The 27,062-nt window shown below is 42.0% G+C and overlaps 1 protein-coding gene across 1 annotated transcript in view; it reads right to left on the bottom strand.

Annotated features, from left to right (window-relative positions):
* Positions 1-7,296: 7,296 nt before the first annotated feature.
* LOC135503917 (myelin transcription factor 1-like) overlaps positions 7,297-27,062 on the bottom strand; it is a 42,621-nt gene continuing 22,855 nt past the window's right edge. The window contains exons 9-21 of the mRNA XM_064922105.1: positions 22,809-23,023; positions 22,442-22,659; positions 18,690-18,929; positions 18,373-18,533; positions 16,831-16,893; positions 16,522-16,590; positions 16,200-16,262; positions 15,241-15,324; positions 14,349-14,570; positions 13,824-13,915; positions 11,910-12,013; positions 11,550-11,693; positions 7,297-10,271 (exon numbers count right to left, since the gene is read on the bottom strand). Of these exons, the coding sequence (XP_064778177.1) occupies positions 10,128-10,271; positions 11,550-11,693; positions 11,910-12,013; positions 13,824-13,915; positions 14,349-14,570; positions 15,241-15,324; positions 16,200-16,262; positions 16,522-16,590; positions 16,831-16,893; positions 18,373-18,533; positions 18,690-18,929; positions 22,442-22,659; positions 22,809-23,023 (1,819 nt within the window). The 3' untranslated portion in view covers positions 7,297-10,127. The remainder of the gene's footprint in view (positions 10,272-11,549; positions 11,694-11,909; positions 12,014-13,823; positions 13,916-14,348; positions 14,571-15,240; positions 15,325-16,199; positions 16,263-16,521; positions 16,591-16,830; positions 16,894-18,372; positions 18,534-18,689; positions 18,930-22,441; positions 22,660-22,808; positions 23,024-27,062) is intronic.

Genomic DNA, 27,062 nt, shown 5'->3' with positions numbered 1-27,062 from the left:
TGTATGGCACCTACACACATATAGACATAGAATACAGTGTATGGCACCTACACACATATAGACATAGAATACAGTGTATGGCACCTACACACACATAGACATAGAATACAGTGTATGGCACCTACACACATATAGACATAGAATACAGTGTATGGCACCTACACACATATAGACATAGAATACAGTGTGTGGCACCTACAACCATATAGATACAGACATGGAATACAGTGTTTGGCACCTACACACATATATAGACATAGACATGGAATGCAGTGTATGGCACCTACACACATACAGACATAGAATACAGTGTATGGCACCTACACATATATAGAATTTGACATAGAATACAGTGTATGGCACCTACACACATATAGACACAGACATAGAATACAGTGTATGGCACCTACACACATATAGACATAGAATACAGTGTATGGCACCTTCACACATATAGACATAGAATACAGTGTATGGCACCTACACACACATAGCCATAGAATACAGTGTATGGCACCTACACACATATAGATATAGAATACCGTGTATGGCACCTGCACACATATAGACATAGAATACCGTGTATGGCACCTACACACATATAGACACAGACATAGAATACAGTGTATGGCACCGACACACATATAGACATAGAATACAGTGTATGGCACCTACACACATATAGACATAGAATACCGTGTATGGCACCTACACGCATATAGACACAGACATAGAATACAGTGTATGGCACCTACACACATATATAATTAGACATAGAATACAGTGTATGGCACCTACACACATATAGACACAGACATAGAATACAGTGTATGGCACCTACACACATATAGATATAGAATAGAGTGTATGGCACCTACACACATATAGCCATAGAATACAGTGTATGGCACCTACACACATATAGACATAGAATACAGTGTATGGCACCTACACACATATATACACAGACATAGAATACAGTGTATGGCACCTACACACATATAGACATAGAATACAGTGTATGGCACCTACACACATATAGACATAGAATACAGTGTATGGCACCTACACACATATAGACATAGAATACAGTGTATGGCACCTACACACATATAGACATAGAATACAGTGTATGGCACCTACACACATATAGACATAGAATACCGTGTATGGCACCTACACACATATAGACACAGACATAGAATACAGTGTATGGCACCGACACACATATAGACATAGAATACAGTGTATGGCACCTACACACATATAGACATAGAATACCGTGTATGGCACCTACACACATATAGACACAGACATAGAATACAGTGTATGGCACCTACACACATATAGACTGTGACGACCCTCCCACTCTGTCTGCCGTATTGTCTTTGTTCTTGTGTCCTTATTAGGATGCCGGTGGGCGGAGTTGGGGAGGGTCGTCAGCTACATGGGAAACACCTGGGCCAGGTGTGTCCCAGGATAGATAGACCTCTTCTACATTCATGGAAGAGACTCTCTCCATGCAGACACCTTTGTAGATTGTGTTGTGGTTCTTGGTGGCCTTTTGTTTGTTTGCATTGGCACCTTTCAACACCTTGCATTATCACATTCATGCATGCAAAACACTCACTTACACTACTGATTACTGATTACACACACCATTGTATATTTTCCTTAGTTGCTTTGGTTAATAAATATATATTTTGTTACTCCTTATCTCCACGTTGTCTCCCTTTGTTACGGGCTTTGAGCCGGTTCGTGACATAGACATAGAATACAGTGTATGGCACCTACACACATATAGACACAGTCATATAATACAGTGTATGGCACCTACACACATATAGAATTTGACATAGAATACAGTGTTTGGCACCTACACACATATAGACATAGAATACAGTGTATGGCACCTACACACACATATAGACATAGAATACCGTGTATGGCACCTACACACATATAGACACAGACATAGAATACAGTGTATGGCACCTACACACATATAGACATAGAATACAGTGTATGGCACCTACACACATATAGACATAGAATACAGTGTATGGCACCTACACACATATAGACATAGAATACAGTGTATGGCACCTACACACATACAGACATAGAATACAGTGTATGGCACCTACGCACATATAGACATAGAATACAGTGTATGGCACCTACACACATATAGACATAGAATACAGTGTATGGCACCTACACACATATAGAATTAGACATAGAATACAGTGTATGGCACCTACACACATATAGACACAGACATAGAATACAGTGTATGGCACCTACACACATATAGACATAGAATACAGTGTATGGCACCTACACACATATATAGACATGGAATACAGTGTATGGCACCTACACACATATAGACATGGAATACAGTGTATGGCACCTACACACATATAGACATAGAATATAGTGTATGGCACCTACACACATATGGAATTAGACATAGAATAGAGTGTATTGCACCTACACACATATAGACATAGACACTCACACGTTTGTTTTACTACCCTTGTGGGGACCAATCAATTGATTCCCATTCAAAATCCTATTTTCCCTAACCCTAATTCTAACCCTAACTCTAATTGTAACCCTTAACCTTGCCCCGTTAAGCGTAAATCATAGTCCACAGATGCTAGAGCGCAAAAGTCCGGAGTCCCATTGTGACATAGCTACAGGGTTCTGAGATCATTATCCAAGGGGACATACAGCCCAAACCCGCAGTTCCCCACAATCCCGTAAACTTCCTCTTTTCATTTGAATGTGTTGACAGTTAGAGAAAAGGCTTGAGCTACGCTGAGAATTCGAAAAGTATGAAAGCCAACGGTTCAATATTCTAAAACACTCCTGTGCGTACACGTTTTGGATTCAGATAAGACGATATAGTATTTTTCCTTGTGGGGACCTGCGAAATGTCCCCAGTTGTCTGAATTCTTCTTGTTTTACTATTCGTGTGAAGACGGACTTCTGGTCCCCACAAGAATAGTGAAAACACACACACACACACACACACACACACACACACACACACACACACACACACACACACACACACACACACACACACACACACACACACACACACACACACACACACACACACACACACTAATAAATGAAAGCCACAGATACTATTGTCTATAATTCTTTATTAATGTTTTTATTTTATTTTTATTGATAACATTAAAATGGTTGATACGCCCACAATCACTGACTTCACTTCTCTAGTTTATGACATTGACACAGGAACATGGGAACAAACACAGAGTCACAATTTCAGCCCAACTACAGAGTAAACTTCCAAAATATAACAGGGGACCCAGAGAACACATAGCCAAGAGTTGTCTTGATTTACAACAACAAATGGTAGCAAATGAACAACCACCTCTACAAAAGTAACACAAATCCTTACTATCTATCATTGTGGAAGTGCTTGTAATTTTGGAAGTTTGTAATTTCCAAAAGGATATTAATAATATGAATGCCTAGAAAATGGCCAGTAGAAATCTCTCTGTAAAAATGGGCTTGCAGGACAACCCTTGGCTGTGCGTTTTGTCACTAACTCTATGTACTTTTTTTTGTTGAACTTTTCTTTAATACAACAACAATAACACTGTTCTTTAATACAAATATATACAGAGGTTTCAACTTGTTTAAAAAATAATGCCCTACACACTAATGCATTGTCTATAATAAAGTTGATTTTCATTAGATTCTTTTCCTTCACAGAAACTGTCCATGCAGTTTGGTACCTGAATCGTCATAATTAGGTCACAGTTTCTTTACCTTTATAACACATTGATGTTTTGTGTCTCTGTAACAGCGTGAATGTGTCACCACGACAACAGGCCTACCTGCCTGTCAAAGACATATTTAATCAGCTTTATTAGAATAGCCACCCAAACCCTCCCTTATCCCCTGAAAAAGCCGTCTTCACCCCTGCCAACCTCTTGAGCAGGATTTTGTACCAGCTTCTTCAAATGTAAACATACCTTTGCCTGCAATGAGTGGAGAGAGAAAGGCACACATGATAAAAGCACACAGCGTTAAGCTACAGTACCTACAGAGGGAGTTTGGTTTTGGTTTGATTAGCTCAATGACATGTTATACCATTCTACTAGACATGCCTTTCTGCCTTTCATGTGATCGACTTTGATTTTTTAAATGTATTTTTAAATGTTTATTTTTGAGTTTCTGAATTGGATGAGAATGTTTTGAAGTATAGGCACCTAACGATTGGGTCCCTCTCTTGTCTTTCCCTGAAGAGAACAGAATCAGGGGACCATTCTCAGGGGCCTCCAGATGTGTACAGCACCTAGCTCGGAATAGGGAACTTTGGGCTATCTTCCCTCGTGTTCACAGGGTACTCGAATGTGGCCTTGCCTGTCCTCCCTTTAACTGGTGAAGCCTGGAAAGAGAAGACACGGGATGTCTGTGTATCCTGGCTTGTCACAGACTAACATATCAGGTCATTGATTATTTTTAAATTTTATATATGCACCATTATTCAGGGAGATTCACAGGTATGTGATCATTGTTTATCAGAGGAAATAGACACACTATGTTTTTACAACTACTACATGAGACCACATCATTCACAACTATCAACTGAAAAGGATCGTTTTCACATGCCATGGTACAATCACATGCCATGGTTCAATCACATGCCATGGTACAATCACATGCCATGGTACAATCACATGCCATGGTACAATCACATACCATGGTACAATCACATACCATGGTACAATCACATGCCATGGTACAATCACATGCCATGGTACAATCACATGCCATGGTTCAATCACATGCCATGGTACAATCACATACCATGGTACAATCACATACCATGGTAAAATCACATGCCATGGTACAATCACATGCCATGGTACAATCACATGCCATGGTACAATCACATGTACAATCCATGCCATGGTACAATCACATACCATGGTACAATCACATACCATACAATCACACCATGGTACAATCACATGCCATGGTACAATCACATGCCATGGTACAATCACATGCCATGGTACAATCACATGCCATGGTACAATCACATGCCATGGTACAATCACATACCATGGTACAATCACATGCCATGGTACAATCACATGCCATGGTACAATCACATACCATAGTACAATCACATACCATCCATGTTCCTCCATCACGTTTCATCCGCAGACATGAACGTTAACATGACCATGCATTTAACCGACCAGTCAAACACCCTGGTCCGTGCCAATGGAACGCAGTCCAGCTTCAGTGCTTCTATCCCATCCCAATCGACCACTTAGAAAATACTGAACCATTATGAATACGGAAGACATAAACTCCTTCTATGAAGAATATGTCCATCACTCCCTATCAAACGGACAAGCTGTTGTTGTTAACACTCTTGATTACATTGAGTTCTGTACCTATTCTTTATAAATGTGTTGGGACTGTCATTTTGCTATTTAATCTCAGTATCTCAGTGCTGTTCAACTAGTTTAAAAGGGGTCATGTCATATCAAATAAGACACGATAATGATCACAACCTTCATACTCTCGTAGTGTTGTATGCTCATGCATTAAAGGGTTGGGAGAAGAATAAGCTACTTTCTTAACTAAATGCATCAAGAACTCCTTCCTGAGTAAAGGTTACACAATACAGAAGGGGAGGAGCCAGTATAAGGTTTTGACATTCTGAGTAATGGACACATATTTATGCAACAAACACCTCTTCCAAACCAAGAGGGAGACCTCTAATGCAGCAATTCAATCTCCACTCCCACACGTTCCTCTCTTTTCACTTGGAGGGCTTGATCCAATCCCTGCTATCGCTGCAGGCTTTGGCTAATGCCCTAGTATCATATTATTATGCAGATTTAGTCAGTTCTTTCCAGTAACCTGCGAGCCAAACTCTGCTTCCCCGTCTATAAAAAGAATAGATGGGTTGGACAAAATGTATGGTCTGAAGAGTATAACTGGCATGTATAAAAACCTGATAGGATCAATTGAATCAACCCTCCGGACACTGATGCAAAGGGCATTCTACATATCAGTGTTTAGATTTACATTAAATATAACAAAACAGGTCAAATATGCATTTCTTTGTTTCTTCTGCTGGGGTGAATACCGGTACTTTGCTAGTCACCAAAACCCAGTGTGTTCTAAAAAGTCCATACTCAAACGCTCGCATTTTCAATGGTTTTTAAAAAAGTGCCCAAGAGAGTTTCACTACACTGGCTAAAAGCTAATTACACCATCCATGCCCACTAGGTTACCTCATCATATTATCACAGGGTCTCCCACTAGGTTACCTCATCATATTATCACAGGGTCTCCCACTAGGTTACCTCATCATATTATCACAGGGTCTCCCACTAGGCTACCTCATCATATTATCACAGGGTGTCCCACTAGGTTACCTCATTATATTACCACAGGGTCTCCCACTAGGCTACCTCATCATATTATCACAGGGTCTCCCACTAGGCTACCTCATCATATTATCACAGGGTCTCCCACTAGGCTACCTCATCATATTATCACAGGGTCTCCCACTAGGTTACCTCATCATATTATCACAGGGTCTCCCACTAGGCTACCTCATCATATTATCACAGGGTCTCCCACTAGGTTACCTCATCATATTATCACAGGGTCTAGGTTCCTCATCATATTATCACAGGGCACTAGGTTACCTCATCATATTATCACAGGGTCTCCCACTAGGTTACCTCATCATATTATCACAGGGGTTCCTCATCATATTATCATGGGTCTCCCACTAGGCTACCTCATCATATTATCACAGGGTCTCCCACTAGGTTACCTCATTATATTATCACAGGGTCTCCCACTAGGTTACCTCATCATATTACCACAGGGTCTCCCACTAGGCTACCTCATCATATTATCACAGGGTCTCCCACTAGGTTACCTCATTATATTATCACAGGGTCTCCCACTAGGTTACCTCATCATATTACCACAGGGTCTCCCACTAGGTTACCTCATTATATTATCACAGGGTCTCCCACTAGGTTACCTCATCATATTACCACAGGGTCTCCCACTAGCTGCAACAGATCACTCAGAGCAAGTACTATACTTTCCCTATTGGCTTTTTAACATTGTGATCCGTGTTTAAAAACTCCGCTCAGTGGGCTGACATGATCATAACCTTATCATAACGACACAGTACTGCACAATATAGCCAATGTGACTACTATGAAGAGTCCTCTATACATGAACTCACTCACACGACACTTGAACAAAGAGCCAACCATTTAGTTAAAACGACAGTCATTTCAGATTCATTACAACAGACATTAGCATTTACAACATGTCGACTTTGGGTCCTTGAAAAAGCATTATATAAGTCCCATGTATTGTTGTTATTATTATCATCATCATGTTTGGATCAAGGATAGAGAAGAGAAGGAAACCTAAAAAACAATGACAGTTTTGTTGAGTATCTTTAAAACCACAGTCATAACCACCTCTAGTCGTCACAACTCTCAAACAACTACTGTTCCTTTGATACGCTAATACAAGAGAAAAATAGTCAACAATTACACTGGAAAAATATATGTATGTTTCTATTCATATATATATATGTATATATATATATATATATATAGCATTTTAAATTCTATTTATACAGAATGTATATATTGTGTACTTATGGCCATCTTGGCAAAGAAATAAAGGCATCTGAAACAATCCCAACTCTCGGTCATGTCATGTGACGCCCTGGTCATGTCATGTGACGCCCTGGTCATGTCATGTGACCAGACATCGTACATTGCAGAATGCAAAGAATCAGGAAATAAACTGAGTGGTAGTGGCACTTTGTGCATCAACAAATGTCATCTAGAATAAGGCTACAAGGGCGTAGAAGTGGATGTGATATAAATTGTCAAAGAGGTCATTCTCCTTGATGGTTTAGTTTTTCCTTGAAGATGTCCTTTAAATGTCTTAGACCCAGACATCCAGTCTAGACGGAACATTCCGGAACAGAGCTCTTTGGAGCATCTGGTCAACACATTGAGAGAAAATAATGAAAAGAGAAAAATAATTTATCAAAAGGCATTAAAACATCTATAGTACATTAAGGATGTTTTGGGTAAGCCAGTGTTGGCCGCTACAAAGCGCTTGGAGAGGTAACATTTGATCCTTATATCTGTCTATCTTCTTAGTCATATTTTTCCTGACAAAAAGCAAATAAATCATCGATGACACAAAGCCACTCTGACACCACTAGAACAGTGATTGCTTTCGTTGGTTATTTTGCTTTTACAACTGCTGATATATTTAGGAAAGCCTAAGTAATCAAACAATATTCTATTTATTCTTTCTGAGCATGGTTTTTACATTTTTATTTAAATATTAGAAATGGATTTTAAGACTACTGATACTCAGCCATCACAACATACACATAAATAACAAAATAAATATACAATCATATCAATATTTAATATTAAATAAATAATAAATACATACTTTCTTTTTAAGCTGTGGGTATCTGAAGATACAGATAAAAGAAATAACAGAAATGAAGGAGAAAACCTTTATAAAATTATCAAAACATTGTCATTTATAAAATATTTGCAATTAAAAATGTTTACAAATTATTTAAAATAAAATAAGATATATAAAATAATCAAGTGTGGACAGTTGTCTAAATAGCTTTTTAAATATTGATGTAGAAGACTCCCTATTTTAAATCTTTATGGCCATGATCGACCAGCAGGGTTGCATTTTTTGATTTACTAAATATACATTTTTTTTATTTTTAATAAATAGACCAAATCAAATAAATACACATAAAATGACAATACATTACAATTTGCGTATTCACAAATGTAAATAATTTCTATGACAATAAATATTGTACCACAAACTAACAGGAATAGACAAGTGTGCACTCCATTACCATCACTGTTCAGTTCAAAGAAAGAAGTCTGCATCTGTCGCTCTCAGATCTTCCATCAGATATATAGAGAAGGTTGTTGCTTTTCAGAAGAGGAAAAAGAAACCAGTGATTTGTAACTTAATCTTCGCTTGAAGAGCTGTTTTCCTCTGAATTGAGACAAGACATGGAGTCATGTTGACATCTTGCTGCAGTAACAACACTAAGCACATGAACCATTGCTCAAGAAGACCCCAGAGTTCAGGGATTCTCCATTCACTTCTACACAATAGGAGTGCTGTAGTGCTCAGTATCACACACTACCCACTCATACACAAGCACTCTCACCTTATCCTGCCCCAGAACAACATTTCTGAAGCCTTCGTGTCTTCTCTGGGACACAATGTGGACAGTTTTCCAGTGTGTTTTCTTCACCTCATGTTGGCAGGTCATACCCTCTGTCTTATCTGGCATCATACCACTACTTCTATCCTCCATTCTTTCTTTCTTTCTTCTCCAAATTGTTGCTGAACTAAACCTTGAATTACAGTATGAATTGGGACAGTCAAAAACTCCAAAACACAGATACCTCCAAAACACAGATACCTCCAAAACAGAAATACCTCCAAAACAGAAATACCTCCAAAACAGAGATACCTCCGAAACAGAGATACCTCCGAAACAGAGATGCCTCCGAAACAGAGATGCCTCCAAAACAGAGATGCCTCCAAAACAGAGATGCCTCCAAAACAGAGATGCCTCCAAAACAGAGATGCCTCCAAAACAGAGATGCCTCCAAAACAGAGATGCCTCCAAAACAGAGATGCCTCCAAAACAGAGATGCCTCCAAAACAGAGATGCCTCCAAAACAGAACATACATGAAAACGATGAAGGTAACATAAAACAAAGAAACAAAACTCCAGATATATATTTTGTTCATCAATTCAAACCGAAGGATTTGGTTCCATTCCACTTCCTCCTTCCGATCCCAGCAGCAGCATGTTTGGATTTTGGTCCTAGTTACGTTTTCTTCTTTACAGAATGCTCCCTGGGTTTAATTTAAGTTGCCATTTATAAAACCTGAATGCCCTTTTTGTATTCGTATTCTCTTTAAATATACTCTAGTCTCTTGACGCTACCTCCCTCCTTTTAGGTGTTTTCACTCTTCTTCCTCGTTGGAAGTTTTCACACCTTGATGCTCTTCACAGCCTTGTTGATGCTCTCCAGCAGAGCCTTGTTCTCCGGGTTCTGGAAGCACTCCTTGTTGGTGTACATGTCAGTCAGGGTACTCACGTATCTGTCGAAATTCTGCTCAGTGATTGGCTCCTGCTGTGATGCGGAAAACAAGGAATTTTGTTTGTTTTTGTGTTTGTGTGTTTTTTTTAAATTTATTTTATTTTAAATTTTACCCCTTTTTCTCCCCAATTTTGTGGTATCCAATTGTTGTAGTAGCTACTATCTTGTCTCATCGCTACAACTCCCGTACGGGCTCGGGAGAGACGAAGGTTGAAAGACATGCGTCCTCTGATACACAACCCAACCAAGCCGCACTGCTTCTTAACACAGAGCTCATCCAATCCGGAAGCCAGCCGCACCGGAGGAAACACTGTGCACCTGGCAACCTTGGTTAGCGCGCACTGCACCCGGCCCGCCACAGGAGTTGCTGGTGCGCGATGAGACAAAGACATCCCTACCGACCAATCCCTCCCTAACCCGGACGACGCTAGGCCAATTGTGCGTCGCTCCACGGACCTCCTGGTCGCGGCCGGTTACGACAGAGCCTGGGCGCGAACCCAGGGACTCTGATGGCACAGCTGGCGCTGCAGTACAGCGCCCTTAAGTGTGTTTGTGTGTCAGTGTGTCAGTGTTTCAGTGTGTCAGTGTGTCAGTGTGCCAGTGTGTCAGTGTGTCAGTGTGCCAGTGTGTCAGTGTGTCAGTGTGCCAGTGTGCCAGTGTGCCAGTGTGTCAGTGTGTCAGTGTGTCAGTGTTTCAGTGTGTCAGTGTGTCAGTGTGTCAGTGTGTCAGTGTGTCAGTGTGTCAGTGTGCCTGTGTCAGTGTGTCAGTGTGTCAGTGTGCCAGTGTGCCAGTGTGTCAGTGTGCCAGTGTTTCAGTGTGTCAGTGTGCCAGTGTGTCAGTGTGCCAGTGTGTCAGTGTGCCAGTGTGTCAGTGTGTGTGTGTCAGTGTGTCAGTGTGTCAGTGTGCCAGTGTGCCAGTGTGCCAGTGTTTCAGTGTGTCAGTGTGTCAGTGTGCCAGTGTGTCAGTGTGCCAGTGTGTCAGTGTGTTTGTGTCAGTGTGTTTTGTGTCAGTGTGTCAGTGTGTTTTGTGTCAGTGTGTCAGTGTGTTTGTGTCAGTGTGTCAGTGTGTCAGTGTGTCAGTGTGTCAGTGTGTTTTGTGTCAGTGTGTCAGTGTGTTTTGTGTCAGTGTGTCAGTGTGTTTGTGTCAGTGTGTCAGTGTGTTTGTGTGTCAGTGTGTCAGTGTGTTTGTGTGTTTGTGTGTTTGTGTTAGTTTCTGTTCAGTGTGTGTATTAGTATGTGTCTGCATGTTTGAGACTCGGCCACAGCTTTATCAGTACTGTATCTAACTGTATATAAATGGTATATAACTCACCATGTGTGGGATGCGGATGTTGGCCAGGCTGCGGATCAGGGCGTGGCTGAGGCCAGATAGCTCCATGAAGAGCGTCTCGTTCTGCTCCTCAATCAGCTTGTTCTCCACCTCAATGTTCTTCAGGTTCTTCTCCATGGATGAGATCTGCACCACAGCACAACAGTTATTTACACATACAGTATATAGATTTACTTGAGCTCAGGCATTTTACAAAAAATCACAATGTAGGGGGTATGAGGTTTTAAAACATGAGCGTTCACACACACGTGCGCGCACACACACACACACACACACACACACACACACACACACACACACACACACACACACACACACACACACACACACACAAACAAACACCTGTGTTTGCAGGTTCACCATGTCTGTCTCCATCTCGTTGTTGGTCTCGTTGAGCTCATTGATCTCCTTGTTGAGATGCTTGATGTCCTCGTCATTGTTCAGAACTACAGGATGGAAGGGAAGAGATGATTGAGATGCATAAGGTTATAAGAGGGGACAGGAGAAATGGGACCTCCTAGTTTGATAAACTGTACCCAGCTAGCACATCATGCAGTGAGAACCATATGTTTCTTAAAGCTTGGCGAGAGCGTGGTTGTCCTATGGTTATTTTGCATACAACCTTCCCACAACTTTCTGGGAACGAAAGATAGTTGCTTGGCTTTGGAAAGTCCTCAGGACGTATACGGAACTTTATATTTATTTATCATTTATATTTTCTTGAATTTCATTACTTGAACAGAACGTTTCCTAAAAGTTCAAATATGGTGACATTTAATTAACATGTTGGTAATGTTTTAGGAACGTTTTCCGACTGGTTTGACATTGGGAATGTTCTCAAATAGTTCAGAGAACGTTAAGAAACAACATTCTCCTTTGAGAATTTGAGTACTTCAGCGTATCGTTTCCTACAGGTTCCCTCACGGTTCTGTTTAAAGTACTGTTCTTAAATTGTTCCGAGAACTATAAGAAAGCTTTCCATTAAAACCACAAGAAAACTTTAGTAACGTTCATAGAATGTTCTAAGAATGTTATTTAAAAACATATACATTCCTGTCGCAGAATCAACAAAACTCTCTATCCTCTCTCTTGTTAAGTGTGTTCAGGTGTGTTGACCGCGCCCACTAATTGACCACACCTGATCTTAATGAGTGCTTGTTTCCTTTAAAACGGGGTCTGTTTGAATAGACTACAATGAACAGCTTTGTATACATAAAAAACATGGCATGCCATCTTCATCCTGGTGTCGCAGTGGACTCATTCCAGGGATAGAGAACAGAAGATTACAGGTCTGAATCTTAAAATCATTTCCATGTGTCCTATCCAATGATTTATATTATATATATATATATATATATATATATATATATATATCTAGATGACTAATAGGGGGTGCTGTGTTGAAGCCACTGCACCTCCATCTTGGCACTCCTCCACCGTTGTAAAACATATTTTGGAAGCTTTAGAAATGCATTATCCTCTCTCTTGTTAAGTGTGTTCAGGTATGTTGGCCGTGCCTACTAATTGACCACACCTGATCTTAAAACTTCTCCGGGTTCGGTGTCCCTTCCACTGGACAGTTGAGCTAACGTAGGCTAATGCGATTAGCATGAGGTTGTATGTAACAAGAACATTTCCCAGGAAATGTCCCACTACAACAACAAACATACTTAAATACATGTCATTTTTTACATTTAATTGAAATAATGTAGAATTCCATTCATTCCTTTGAAGGACTGCTCCTACTGGGGAGTACCAATATGGCCGACCAGTGGTTTCAAAGCCTGTCAATGGCCAATAGCTACAGTAGCATCAGCAATCCAGTGTTTATATACATCATTGGTCCTATCTGTGCCTGGAGTTTAAAAAAAAGTTAGCCTCAAAATATGTTATCAGTGTTATTAAAAGTCTTAATGAAACATTCAGTGAACGTTTTAAGGAAGCTATTCAAAAACCTCTAAATGACCTATATTTGATAAAACCTCCCAGATTTTTTTTTAAGGAACTAGAGTAAAACATTCTCAGAACCTCTCTGCTACCAAAGATAAACGTTCCCAGAACATAGAAAATGTTCACTTATTTTCTCAGAACGCTAAAAAAAACCCATTCAGATTAATGTATGACTTCGTTCCCACAACCAATGTGAAACCAAAAGCATACGTTCCCACAACTTCCAAGGAACCAAATGTGCTAGCTGGGTATTGGCTAGACATTGACTGTCACATAAAGGTATTCCCTATTCCGTTGTTCTCTTACCATCACTGGCCCTGAACTTGGTGCTCAGGTATTCATCTCCAGGGATCTTGGCTTTCTTTCTGGCAAAGGAGGCTCTGGGACAGCCAGAGAGACTACAAACAGGAAGAATAAAGATGGTCAATTTCATCAAGTTGAGTATTTAAAACCATGAATGAACCACAAAATTATACATTTAGAATTGTAACGCAATCAGTGGTAATCATTTGTCTGTCAGCTGCCCTGTGTTCTGTGTTGTGATTGGTCCATACCTGCAGTGTGTGAGGAAGCTGGCCTGTGTTCTGTGTTGTGGTTGGTCCATACCTGCAGTGTGTGAGGAAGCTGGCCTGTGTTCTGTGTTACAATAGTGCATCTAAATCATTTGCGGTGTGTGAGAAGGATTGCTTTATCCTATCCTATGTTCTGTGTTGTGATTGGTCCGTACCTGCGGTGTGTGAGAAAGCTGCCCTGTGTTCTGTGTTGTGATTGGTCCGTACTTGCGGTGTGTGAGAAAGCTGCCCTGTGTTCTGTGTTGTGATTGGTCCGTACCTGCGGTGTGTGAGGAAGCTGCCGTTGGCGTGTCCTGATCCATCGCAGCCCGGGGTGGGGCAGTTGGGGGCCTCCGTCTTGAAGGCCTTCCAGGAGAATGGGTTACCGTTGAGCATCCCCTCCTTCTGCCTGCGGGCAGCCAGCGGGCACCCATAGGCACTGCGATGGGTGGCGTACTTCCCACTGATGTGACCCAGGCTGTCACAGCCAGGCACGGGGCATCTGTAGGGGAGAGAGGGAGGGGAAGAGTGAGAGGTGTAAACGTTAGTATATCTATAGATATGAGACTCATAGAGAGAGATGGGATGGAAAGCACAAGGTGAACGGTACATATAGTTATAACATAATGTCATATATTTAGTACATATGTGTAAGACTGCCATTACAGTAGCTAGTACTATTTCACTATGGGTCCAAAAACATGGCCGATTAAAAAACAAAGTGTTACTTCTCCGCCGTAGGTTTGCCATTATAGGTACTCCACTATAGGTACCTCTACCTGTTGCATGGCATCATGTTGTGCTTTCATAACCAAGCACATTCAACAAACACAGACGTCTTTTATTGGCTGTCGTCAACAAACATTTAGAGTTGACGACAATTTCAGAGAAATGCGAGATGTAATATATATATATATTTTTTTTTTTTTGGGGGGGGGGGCATGTGATCTACACTGCAATACACTAAAATGAACTACAGTACTATGAGTTAGCACAGGCAGCGCAGTGCTTCTCAGCCAGGTGTGATGTCATCTCTAGGAGACAGACTGGGGACAGGTCATCCTGCCTCTGCACGGAGGTCAGGGTGACTGCCTTAACTTTTTGAAAGTGACTTTTACCGTATATCCTAATTGGAAGAAAAAAGGGCCGTGGCTTTCTTTAGTGGTACGAACTTTAAGAGCTCGGAGTCCTCCTTGTCGTCCTTGGTGGGAGATGTTTTTAATCCACCTTTCTTGGCACGGGGGCACCCAGACAAACTGAAAACACAAAGTATGAAGCCGATAAAAAAAGGGTGGAAAAACACCTTGAACAATCGTCGTCTATGGTGGAGACGTTACTGTTTGACAAAAGGGATGGAACATTATATGGGAGGCATCTTAATGTTTTGATTCGAATGCCGAAAGAAAGTGCAATGTTTTTAAAAAATATATAAAAAAATAAAAGAAACCAAACAGCTTTTTGAAATCCAACAAAGTTGTAAAAAAACAAAAAAAACTTAAGCATATAACATTTAAAAAAATAAAATTATTAATAAGAATAATTTTCACAGTTGTGTTTGGGTGTATGAGTCCTGCCTGAAACTACCATGATCTCTTTCTAAGCTTCTCTGGCCTTGTGTGTCTGTGTGTGTGAGAGAGAGAGAGAGGGAGAGAAACAGAGAGAGACAGTGAGAGAGAGACAGAGACAGACAGAGAGAGAGGGAGAGGGAGAGAGACAGAGGGAGACACAGAAAGAGAGAGGGAGGGGGAGAGAGAGAGGGGGACAGGGAGAGGGAGAGAGTGAGAGAGAGTGGGACAGAGAGAGGGAGAGGGAGAGAGAGACAGAGAGAAACAGAGAGACAGTGAGAGAGAGACAGAGACAGACAGAGAGAGAGAGAGGGAGAGGGAGAGAGACAGAGGGAGACACAGAAAGAGAGAGGGAGGGGGAGAGGGAGAGGGAGAGAGTGAGAGAGAGTGGGACAGAGAGAGGGGGGAGAGGGAGAGAGAGGGGGACAGAGAGAGAGGGAGGGAGAGGGAGAAGGAGAGGGAGGGAGAGGGAGAGAGAAGGTCGTTTTGCGACTGTTTCTCATATGAGATGGAAGGTAGGTAGGGATGGTGAACGTAGGTTGGTCGTCCACTGATGAGCTCTGTACCTTCTGTGGGAGGCGTAGTTTCCAGTGTTATGTCCTGAACCATCACATCCTGGAGTGGGGCACCTGGGAAATCAAGGGAACAGGTTAAATGTCAGCGCACCGACAACAAGAAGCGTTACATTTGCACCATAGCAACCGATGTGTGTGAGGGTGTAGGAGTAGTGTTTTTTATGTGGAGACGAGGGCAGGAGAATTACAAGGACAGATGCAGCAACAGTAGCGTTAGCAGTCCCAGTAAAAACAGCAGAAATAGAAGGAAATTGAATTTAGCATTGAGCCAATGACTTGAAAAAGGGGAAAGCCCAGTTGGAAACGGACATACTTGAGCTCAGCGGAGTGGGCCGCCATGAGGGAACGAAGACTCTTATCAGCAAGAGGACAGCCAGACAGACTGAAGGGAGAGAGAGAGGAGAGAGAAAGAGAAGAGAAAGTGTTAAAGGAGGAAAAATCAAAGATAGAATATAATTCAAGGTCATTGGAAAAGTATTTTGAAAATAGAAAACAGCCATGAAGGAAAATGTTCTATTATGGATGCAATCTTCATCTAAATCAGTAGGTAGCCACTGTGGTTCCTGTATACAGTGTGACTACATTATTCAGGGCCTATGCTATATAGAGGGGCATACCCTACCTGCGATGGGATGCATAGTTTCCAGTGATGTGGCCACTGCCGTCACAGCCAGGAGTGGGGCACCTGGAGGAGAGGAAAGGAGAAGAGAGGAGAGGAGAGAGAGGAGAGAAGAGAGGAACAGAGAAGAGGAGAGGAGAGGGGAGGGGAGGAAAAGAAAGGAGAGGAACATAGAGGAGGAGAGTAGAGGAGAGGAGGAGAGAAGAGAGGAGAGTAGAGGAAAAGAAAGGAGAGGAACATAGAGGAGAAGAGGAGAGGAAAGGAAAGGAGAGGAGAGGAGGGGAGAGGAGAGGAGAGGAGAGGAGAGGGGGAGAGGGGAGGGGAGGAACAGAGAGGAGATGAGAGAGAAGGAGAGAGGAGAGGAGAGGAGAGGAGAGGAGAGGAGAGGGAGAGGGAGAGGAGAGGGGAGAGGAGGGAGAGGAGAGGGGAGGGGAGAAGAGGAACAGAGAGGAGTTGAGAGAGAAGGAGAGAGGAGAGGGGAGGAGAGGAACAGAGAGGAGAGGAGAGAGAAGGAGAGAGGAGAGGAATGGTGAATGACAGTATCTCAGGGGGAAGGGGGAGACGTGGAGACTAAAAGGATGCGTGGTGCAGTCGCTCCTCCAGGGGGAATTGACAAACTCTTAGAAAACATGGTTCCAAAAGGGTTCTGCGGCTGTCCCCATATGACAACCATTTGTGGTTCCAAGTAGAACCCTCTGTGGAAAGGGTTCTACATGGATGCCAAAAGGGTTCTACCTGGAACCAAAAGAGGTTCTTCAAAGGTGTTACGGATACAGGTATCCTGTGTGTGTGTGTGTGTGTATCCTGTGTTTGCTCTCCTTCTCCCCAATCAGTCACCAATCAATCATCAATCAGAAGACACGCCTCCTCCTGTTTTCCTACCCTATCACAGTTCATTTCCCTTGGTTTAAAAACCCTGTCAGTTGTTTGCTCTAGAGCTCAATCTCTCTGTAAATGCCATGTCTGTAGGTCTCTGTGTTTCACTCTCTCGTTGTGTATTAACCTCTCTTTTGTTTGAGCACCTCCATAGCACTTTGTCCTCACCTGTGAGTATTGTTTTGGTTATGGTGTTTGTTTGCTGGTGGGAAAAGGGGGAACCAGGACAAGTCGCCCATGGGCATACACTACCCGTAGGTAGACTTTGTTAAATACACTAGTTAGAACTGGGCGGAACACCCACTGTATTTTTGGTTAGTTAGTTAGCTGTTGTTAAAGTAGGCTAGTCTAGCTTAGGTTTTTTTCTTCTTTCTTCTTTCTTTCCTTGGGTCCAGCTCAGACACTTTTCCTGCTCCCCCCATTACCGTGTGTTTTCAAATAAACCTTGAGTTTGACGGTAGATTTCAGTTGTCCTGGTTATTTCGTTCACACTTTCGCTTTGTCACTATTATAATTTGCATGAGTTATGTTACGGGTCTCATTACCATCCCCCCCTCGACTGTCGGGCCAAAAGGGATTCGTAACAAAAGGGTTCCCCTATGGAGACAGCCGAAGAACCCTTTCTGGTGCTAACACCTTTATTTCTAGGACTGTAGATCATTGACTTACAGGAGCAGGTCTTTCTTGCAGTCCTTGGGTTGTTGGAACTGGACCTTGAAGTTTGGGGTGGTGACCTCTCCAGGGTACTTCCTCTCCTGGGGGTAGTCCTGCATCAGGTCCATGTCCTCAGGGTCGGACGAGGCAAACGACCGAGCTGTGTGGTGCTCCAGCTGTGCAATCAAATGGAAGTAAGAAGATTAGAGGACACATCCGATCGTTTAGTACATTTGAATTGTTAGGCATGAGTGTAAAGATGGCAACAAGCCTCCATGATCTTAACGAGGAGAAGAGGAAAGGAAGGATGACGAAGATAGTAGAGAACAGACCTCCTCTACATCCTCCTCTCGCTGGCGGTTGGGTTTCGTGTAGTCCAGAGGCTCCTCCCAGTGTTCCTGTTTGTAGGCGTGGCCTGTGTGGGGCGAGGTCATGCCACTGCTGCCTCCGTGGTGCAGGGAGGAAGAGGAGGAGGAGGGGTCCAGGGAGCACAACCCAGGGCTGGTACCCTCTCGTTTGACGGGCTTCTTCATGCTCAGGTCCAGAGTGCCATTTTCATCCACCCCGATGTCCTGCATAGGGCAAAGATAATGGTGATGACAATCACATAACCTTGGCACACCACAGTCTATCACATACACGTCTATCCCCAGTGATCTTGATGCACCACCTGTCTCTGTTAGACACGTCTGTAATCTCCAATGTACAATGGACATAACATTGCCAACAGTGCTGTTCAAGCACCATTTGTTTTGGCAGATCATCTAAAGGGGGGACCAGGGAAACAGGCCTCTTGTTTAGTGTTAATATGAAATGGGTTGTAGAGGAGCCAGAGAAATAAAAGCAGTGTGCCGTGGCATGGAGGCTATGGGGAGAGAGAGAAACGGGCCCTGGTCCCAGAACGGGCCCTGGTCCCAGAACGGTCCCTGGTCCCAGAACGGGCCTTGGTCCCAGAACGGTCCCTGGTCCCAGAACGGTCCCTGGTCCCAGAACGGTCCCTGGTCCCAGAACAGTCCCTGACTGATTAGCACTGTGCTACTGAACTGGTATGGCCATTCATCTTCTCCTTTTATCCCCCCAACACCATGTCAGGAAATCGAAAAATGATGAAGCAGTCACTCTCCCTGCCAAGGCAGTGGGGAGGGGGGAGAGTGCTGCTACAATTACACCTCCTGTGCACAGATAGACAGAGAGGGAGGAAATGAGGAGGGAGGGAGGAACAGAGAGAGAGAGAGATAGATATATATATAGAGAGAGAGACAGAGCGAGGGAGAGACAGAGAGAAAGAGATACAGAGAGAGGGAGAGACAGAGAGATAGACAAACTCCCATATCCAGTGGGGGAAATTCCACAGTGTGCCATCACAGCAGCAAGATTTGTGACCTGTTGCCACAAGAAATTGCAACCAGTGAAGAACAAACACTATTGTAAATACAACCCATATTTATGCTTATTTATTTTCCCTTGTGTTCTTTAACCATTTGTACATTGTTACAACACTGTATAGACACTGTATATTATATGTATAATATGACATTTGTAATGTCTTTATTGTTTTGAAACCTCTGTATGTGTAATGGTTACTGTTCTTAGATGCACTTTTAGATGCACTATTGTAAAGTGGCTGTTCCACTGGATGTCAGAAGGTGAATTCACCAATTTGTAAGTCGCTCTGGATAAGAGCGTCTGCTAAATGACTTAAATGTAAATGTAAATGTTCATTTTTATTGTTTATTTCACATTTGTATATTATCTACCTCACTTGCTTTGGCAATGTTTACACGTTTCCCATGCAAATAAAGCCCCTTGAATTGAATTGAGATAGAAAGAGAGAGACAGACGCAGAGAGAGACAGAGAGAGATAGAGAGCAGAGAGAGAGAGACAGAGAGAGATAGAGGGACAGAGAGAGAGACAGAGACAGACAGAGAGAGAGAGACAGAGAGAGGGAGAGGGAGAGAGAGAGAGAGAAAGAGATAGAAAGAGAGACAGAGAGAGGGAGAGACAGAGACAGAGAGACAGAGAGAGACAGAGATAGAAAGAGAGAGAGCGATCTGGCCGGAAGATAATGAAAAAAGACTACCTGGTGTAACCAGGAACTGGCAGCTGGCTGAATTCAACAACAGCATGAAAAAGAAGAGAAGAGTGCGATGATGCAACCGCACCTCAACATTATCCTCTTGCTTTTAACTAATGCCACCTAATGTAATATTAATGTATTGGCTTGGCAGTGGGTGATCATTAGGCTTCAGGCGTCTAGGACAGCGGTTGTCAACCTGTAGGCTCTAGGACAGAGGTTTTCAACCTGTAGGCTCTAGGACAGCGGTTTTCAACCTAAAGGCGCCCAGGACAGCGGTTTTCAACCTAAAGGCGCCCAGGACAGCGGTTTTCAACCTGTAGGCTCCAGGACAGCGGTTTTCAACCTGTAGGTGTCCAGGACAGTGGTTTTCAACCTGTAGGCTCTAGGACAGCGGTTTTCAACCTGTAGGTGTCCAGGACAGCGGTTTTCAACCTGTAGGCTCTAGGGCGGTTTTCAACCTAAAGGCGCCCAGGACAGCGGTTTTCAACCTGTTGGCTCCAGGACAGCGGTTTTCAACCTGTTGGCTCCAGGACAGCGGTTGTCAACCTGTAGGCTCTAGGACAGCGGTTTTCAACCTGTGGGTGTCCAGGACAGCGGTTTTCAACCTGTAGGCTCTAGGACAGCGGTTTTCAACCTGTAGGTGTCCAGGACAGCAGTTTTCAACCTGTAGGCTCTAGGACAGCGGTCCAGGACAGCAGTTTTCAACCTGTGGTCACAGCGGTGTTCAACCTGTGGGGTTACTCCATGTGGTACACAAAAATATATATTTTGAATTTTTTTCTTCAAAAAAGTAATAACAGTTAGGAGTAGTAATCATATTATAAGCAAATGTACATTACTTTCACAACGCAAATAGTTAATTTTAAAAATAATATGCCTTTAATCTGTTACATTCACCGTTAAAATGTACTCTAAATTTGACCACCGAGATATTTTATGTAAAACATTCTGCTCCTCACATCTCCCCTGTGGTAACCTGCAGTAATGCCATCAGACCTGCAGTAAATTCATGAGATCTTGATCTAAAAGCAGGGATTAAAGAGTTAAATAAAGGGTTAAACATTAAAAAAAGTTCAATAAAGGTGTCATTAAATTATGGGAGATCTAAGTACCAGTGTTTTGTTGACCATATATTTATAAAAGGTGTCAGTGTTTTGCTGACCTAGTAAAGATTAGGTGAGGTTGCTATAGTGATAGGAGATCTACAGTACCAGTGTTTTGTTGACCTAGTGAAGGTTGTTATAGAGGTGAGGTTGCTATAGTGATAGGAGATTTACAGTACAGTGTTTTTTGACCTAGTGAAGGTTATAATGAGGTGAGGTTGCTATAGTGATAGGAGATCTACAGTACAGTGTTTTGTTGACCTAGTGAAGGTTATTAATGAGGTGAGGTTGCTATAGTGATAGGAGGTCTACAGTACAGTGTTTTACTAGTGTTTTTGTTGAGTGATAGGAGAGTGAAGGTTACCTAGTAAGGTTGTAATAGAGGTGAGGTTGCTATAGTGATAGGAGATCTACAGTACAGTGTTTTGCTGACCTAGTGAAGGTTATTAATGAGGTGAGGTTGCTATAGTGATAGGAGATCTACAGTACAGTGTTTTGTTGACCTAGTGAAGGTTATTAATGAGGTGAGGTTGCTATAGTGATAGGAGACCTACAGTACAGTGTTTTGTTGACCTAGTGAAGGTTATTAATGAGGTGGGGTTGCTATAGTGATAGGAGGTCTACAGTACAGTGTTTTGCTGACCCAGTGAAGGTTATTAATGAGGTGAGGTTGCTATAGTGATAGGAGGTCTACAGTACAGTGTTTTGTTGACCTAGTGAAGGTTATTAATGAGGTGAGGTTGCTATAGTGAGGTCTACAGTACAGTGTTTTGTTGACCTAGTGAAGGTTATTAATGAGGTGAGGTTGCTATAGTGATAGGAGGTCTACAGTACAGTGTTTTGTTGACCTAGTGGCCACCTACCTTGCAGGCCAGGTCCTGGTGCTAGTGATAGGAGGTCTACAATACAGTGTTTTTGTTGGTGCTGGCCAGGTCCTGGTGCTTGGCTCAGGTTCTCAGGCCTCTCCCAGCAGCGCGTGGACAGGTTGAGGATGGCTGTAGCGGCCATGTGGGCTGCCTGGGCTTCATGGGAGTAGTCATAGGCAGAAGAGGAGGCTGTCTTTCCATAGCCTCCATGCAGGCTGAGGCTGGGAGAAGAAGACTTTGGGGACGAGACTTTAGCTGAGGAGCAAAGAAACAGAGATATATCATCTCGTCCTGTATGTATGTCCAAACTTTTGACTGGTACTGTATATATTTATGTATGTATATATGTATGCATGTATAGGTTTAATATATAAGGCTGTTAGTACAACATGCCGTTTCCTTACATTTGAAGGCTTTGGGTGAGGCTTCGCTGGTCGTTATATTTGATGCAAGCACACGCTTTCCAAACACCTGACAGTCGAAGCTTGCATAATCAAAGGAGACCTTGGAGTACTTCTCCAGCTCCTTGGCCAGGCTGGCACGAGGTGTGGCGGGTATCATGTTGGGCCTGTACTGCCTATAATGAGGCACCTCCAGTTGCTTCACAAAACACATGGGCCTAAGAGAGAGAGAGAGAGAGACCATCCATAGGCTCTAACCACTTCTGGGAAAATTGGAAAACACTAAACAAACAACAACATGAAGAATTATCTATCCAAAATGGAGATGTATGGGTAAACCACTTCTCCAATCTTTTTGGCTCTATAACAAAGAATAAAGAGCAAAAACATATACATGATCAAATACAGATCTTAGAATCAACTATAATCCTCTGCATTATCATTAACAGCAGACTCATACACTTCCTCAATGAAAACAGTGTACTGAGCAAATGTCAAATTGGCTTTTTACCAAATTACCGTACAACAGACCATGTATTCACCCTGCACACCCTAATTGACAACTAAACAAACCAAAACAAAGGCAAAGTCTTCTCATGCTTTGTTGATTTCAAAAAAGCCTTCGACTTAATTTGGCATGAGGGTCTCCTATACAAACTGATGGAAAGTGGTGTTGGGGGTAAAACATACGACATCATAAAATCCATGTACACAAACAACAAGTGTGCGGTTAAAATTGGCAAAAAACACACAAATTTCTTCACACAGGGTCGTGGGGTTAGACAGGGATGCAGCTTAAGCCCCACCCTCTTCAACATATATATCAACGAACTGGCGCGGGCACTAGAAAAGTCTGCAGCACCCGGCCTCACCCTACTAGAATCTGAAGTCAAATGTCTGCTGTTTGCTGATGATCTGGTGCTTCTGTCACCAACTAAGGAGGGCCTACAGCAGCACCTAGATCTTATGCACAGATTCTGTCAGACCTGGGCCCTGACAGTAAATCTCATTAAGACCAAAATAATGGTGTTCCAAAAAAGGACCAGTCACCAGGACCACAAATACAAATTCCATCTAGACACTGTTGCCCTAGAGCACACAAAAAACTATACATACCTTGGCCTAAACATCAGCACCACAGGTAACTTCCACAAAGCTGTGAACGATCTGAGAGACAAGGCAAGAAGGGCATTCTATGCCATCAAAAGGAACATAAATTTCAACATACCAATTAGGATTTGGCTAAAAATACTTGAATCAGTCATAGAGCCCATTGCCCTTTATGGTTGTGAGGTCTGGGGTCCGCTCACCAACCAAGACTTCACAAAATGGGACAAACACCAAATTGAGACTCTGCACGCAGAATTCTCCAAAAATATCCTCAGTGTACAACGTAGAACACCAAATAATGCATGCAGAGCAGAATTAGGCCGATACCCACTAATTATCAAAATCCAGAAAAGAGCTGTTAAATTCTATAACCACCTAAAAGGAAGCAATTCCCAAACCTTCCACAACAAAGCCATCACCTACAGAGAGATGAACCTGGAGAAGAGTCCCCTAAGCAAGCTGGTCCTGGGGCTCTGTTCACAAACACACCCTACAGAGCCCCATGAAAGCAGCACAATTAGACCCAACCATATCATAAGAAAACAAAAAGATAATTACTTGACACATTGGAAAGAATTAACAAAAAAACAGAGCAAACTAGAATGCTATTTGGCCCTACACAGAGAGTACACAGCGGCAGAATACCTGACCACTGTGACTGACCCAAAATGTGATGAAATTCCACAGTGTGCCATCAGAGCAGCAAGATTTGTGACCTATTGCCGCGAGAAAAGGGCAACCAGTGAAGAACACGCACCATTGTAAATACAACCCATATCTATGCTTATTTATTTTATCTTGTGTCCTTTACCATTTGCACATTGTAAAAACACTGTATATATATAATACGACATTTGTAATGTCTTTATTGTTTTGAAACTTCTGTATGTGTGATGTCTACTGTTAATTGTTATTGTTTATTTCACTTTATATATTATATACCTTACTTGCTTTGGCAATGTTAACACATGTTTCCCATGCCAATAAAGCCCCTTGAATTGAATTGAATTGAGAGAGAGAGAGAGAGAGAGAAAGAGAGAGATATCAATCAATCACAGGGCAGGTCATTATCTCAGGAGAGAGAGGGGCAGGATTAAAAGCTCTCTTATCAACAGAGGGGACATTTACATATTGTAGAGCATGGAATGTATGAGCTTTAAACCCTGTACTTTTCATGGGGTGCCAGACCTGTTGGGGTTAACTCCACTGACACACGAGAGGGTCCTGGGAGGGGATAGTGTAGCCCACTGTTTTCCCTCTCCTTATCACCATAAACAACCCCATATCGCTGGTCACAGACAGTAGTCACAAGCCATCCTATCAGAGCTGCCCTTGGCTATGACATCACGGTTCAAACAGCGTTCTCTCTCTCCCTCTCTCTCTCTCTCTCTCTCTCTCTCTCTCTCTCTCTCTCTCTCTCTCTCTCTCTCTCTCTCTCTCTCAAGCTGCTTTATTGGCATGAAAAACATTGTGTCAATATTGCCAAAGCAACAATGTATACAATATACATTGTAACAAAATTATAAATGATAGCAAATATAAAATGGTAGTAAATAATAATACAAAATTAAATAAAAAAATAATAACAATAATGATAAGTCAATAGTAGAAATGTAATAAATATAAAATCAAATTATGAAAAATGAAACTAAAACTATAACTAACTTATAACTAAATAACGGTCATCTTCTCCTTTATATCAGTACAATAATAGCAATAATAAGTAAGTTACTGCTTACTATGCAGATGTTATTATTCAGTGTCCCTCAGGCTATGGCAGGAAAATACATATTTGGCAGCAAGAGGAGACATTGCTCCTTCGCCCATGAGTATTCTTAGTTTTTCCTCTGGGTTCAATTTGTAAAAATTTGGAATATGTGTAGTCATTTCTGTGAATAATGAATCTCTTTGTGAGGAATATTTATCACAGTAAAGGAGAAAGTGCATCTCTGTCTCTACCTCCCCTGTTATGCAGTGACCACATACACGCTCCTCTTTGGGTAGCCATGTCTTTTTATGTCTGCCGGTTTCTATTGCCAATCAGTGGTCACTCAGCCTGTACTTGGTAAGGATCTGTCTCTGCTTAGTATCTCTGACAGAGTAGAGATAATCAGCCAATTCATATTCTCTGTTTAGGGTCAGATAGCAATTTAGTCGGCTTTGGGATTTTGTTTCATTTTTCCAATATAAATATGTAAATATGATTCCTTTGATTGGTTAATGATTTTGCTTATTGGAATTCTTTCTTTTGAAGCAGTGCTGGTGTCAGCTTGGTTGGTGAGGTCCAACACCAGTTGACTGAGAGGGCTCGTTTCTGGGCTCAGCTCTTGGGTTTGAAGTGATTTAAATTGCAGACTTGAATTTGGACTTGAATTCAGATGTAGCCAAAATTTTAATGATCTTTTCTGTATTTTCATTATTACTGGAAAACGGCCCAAATCTGCCCTACATGCATTAGTTGGTGTATTTCTCTGGACTTGTAGGATTTTCCAGTTTATTTTCCAGTTTATTGAGTGGCCCCCAAACCTCACTTCCATAAAGAGCTATTGGTAGGATTACACTGTCAAATATTTTAGTCCAAATTCTAATTGGGATGTTGATTTTGAATAATTTCATTTTTATTGCATACATTGCTCTGCGGGCTTTTTCTTTGAGTGCATTCACTGCCACATTAAAGTTTCCCGATGCAGATATGGTCAGACCAAGGTAGGTGTAATTTTTTGTGTATTCAATTAAGGTGTTGTTCAGGGTGAATTTATATTTGTGTTTCTGACATCTGTTTTTTTCATGATTTTAGTTTTTTGGAAATTTACTGCCAGGGCCCAATTATGGCAATATTGCTCCAGAATATTAATGTTCTGTTGAAGACCTTCTTTGGTTGGTGATAGAAGTACCAAGTCATCAGCATATAGCAGGTATTTCACCTCTGTGTAAAATAGTGTGAGTCTTGGGGTTGGAGATTGGTTCAACATGTCTGCTAATTCATTGATATAAATGTTGAAAAGATTTGGACTCAAACTGCAGCCTTGTCTCACACCTCGACATTGTGAAAAAAAATATGTTCTTTGGTTTTTGATTTTTATTGCACACTTGTTTTCTGTGTACATACATTTTATTAAGTCATATACCTTACCACCAAGCCCACTT

This window comes from Oncorhynchus masou, chromosome 18 (genome assembly GCF_036934945.1).
Source record: "Oncorhynchus masou masou isolate Uvic2021 chromosome 18, UVic_Omas_1.1, whole genome shotgun sequence".
NCBI classification, from domain to species: Eukaryota; Metazoa; Chordata; class Actinopteri; order Salmoniformes; family Salmonidae; genus Oncorhynchus; species Oncorhynchus masou.
Note: the sequence above shows the minus strand (reverse complement) of the source record. Positions and strands in the feature narration are given on the sequence as shown.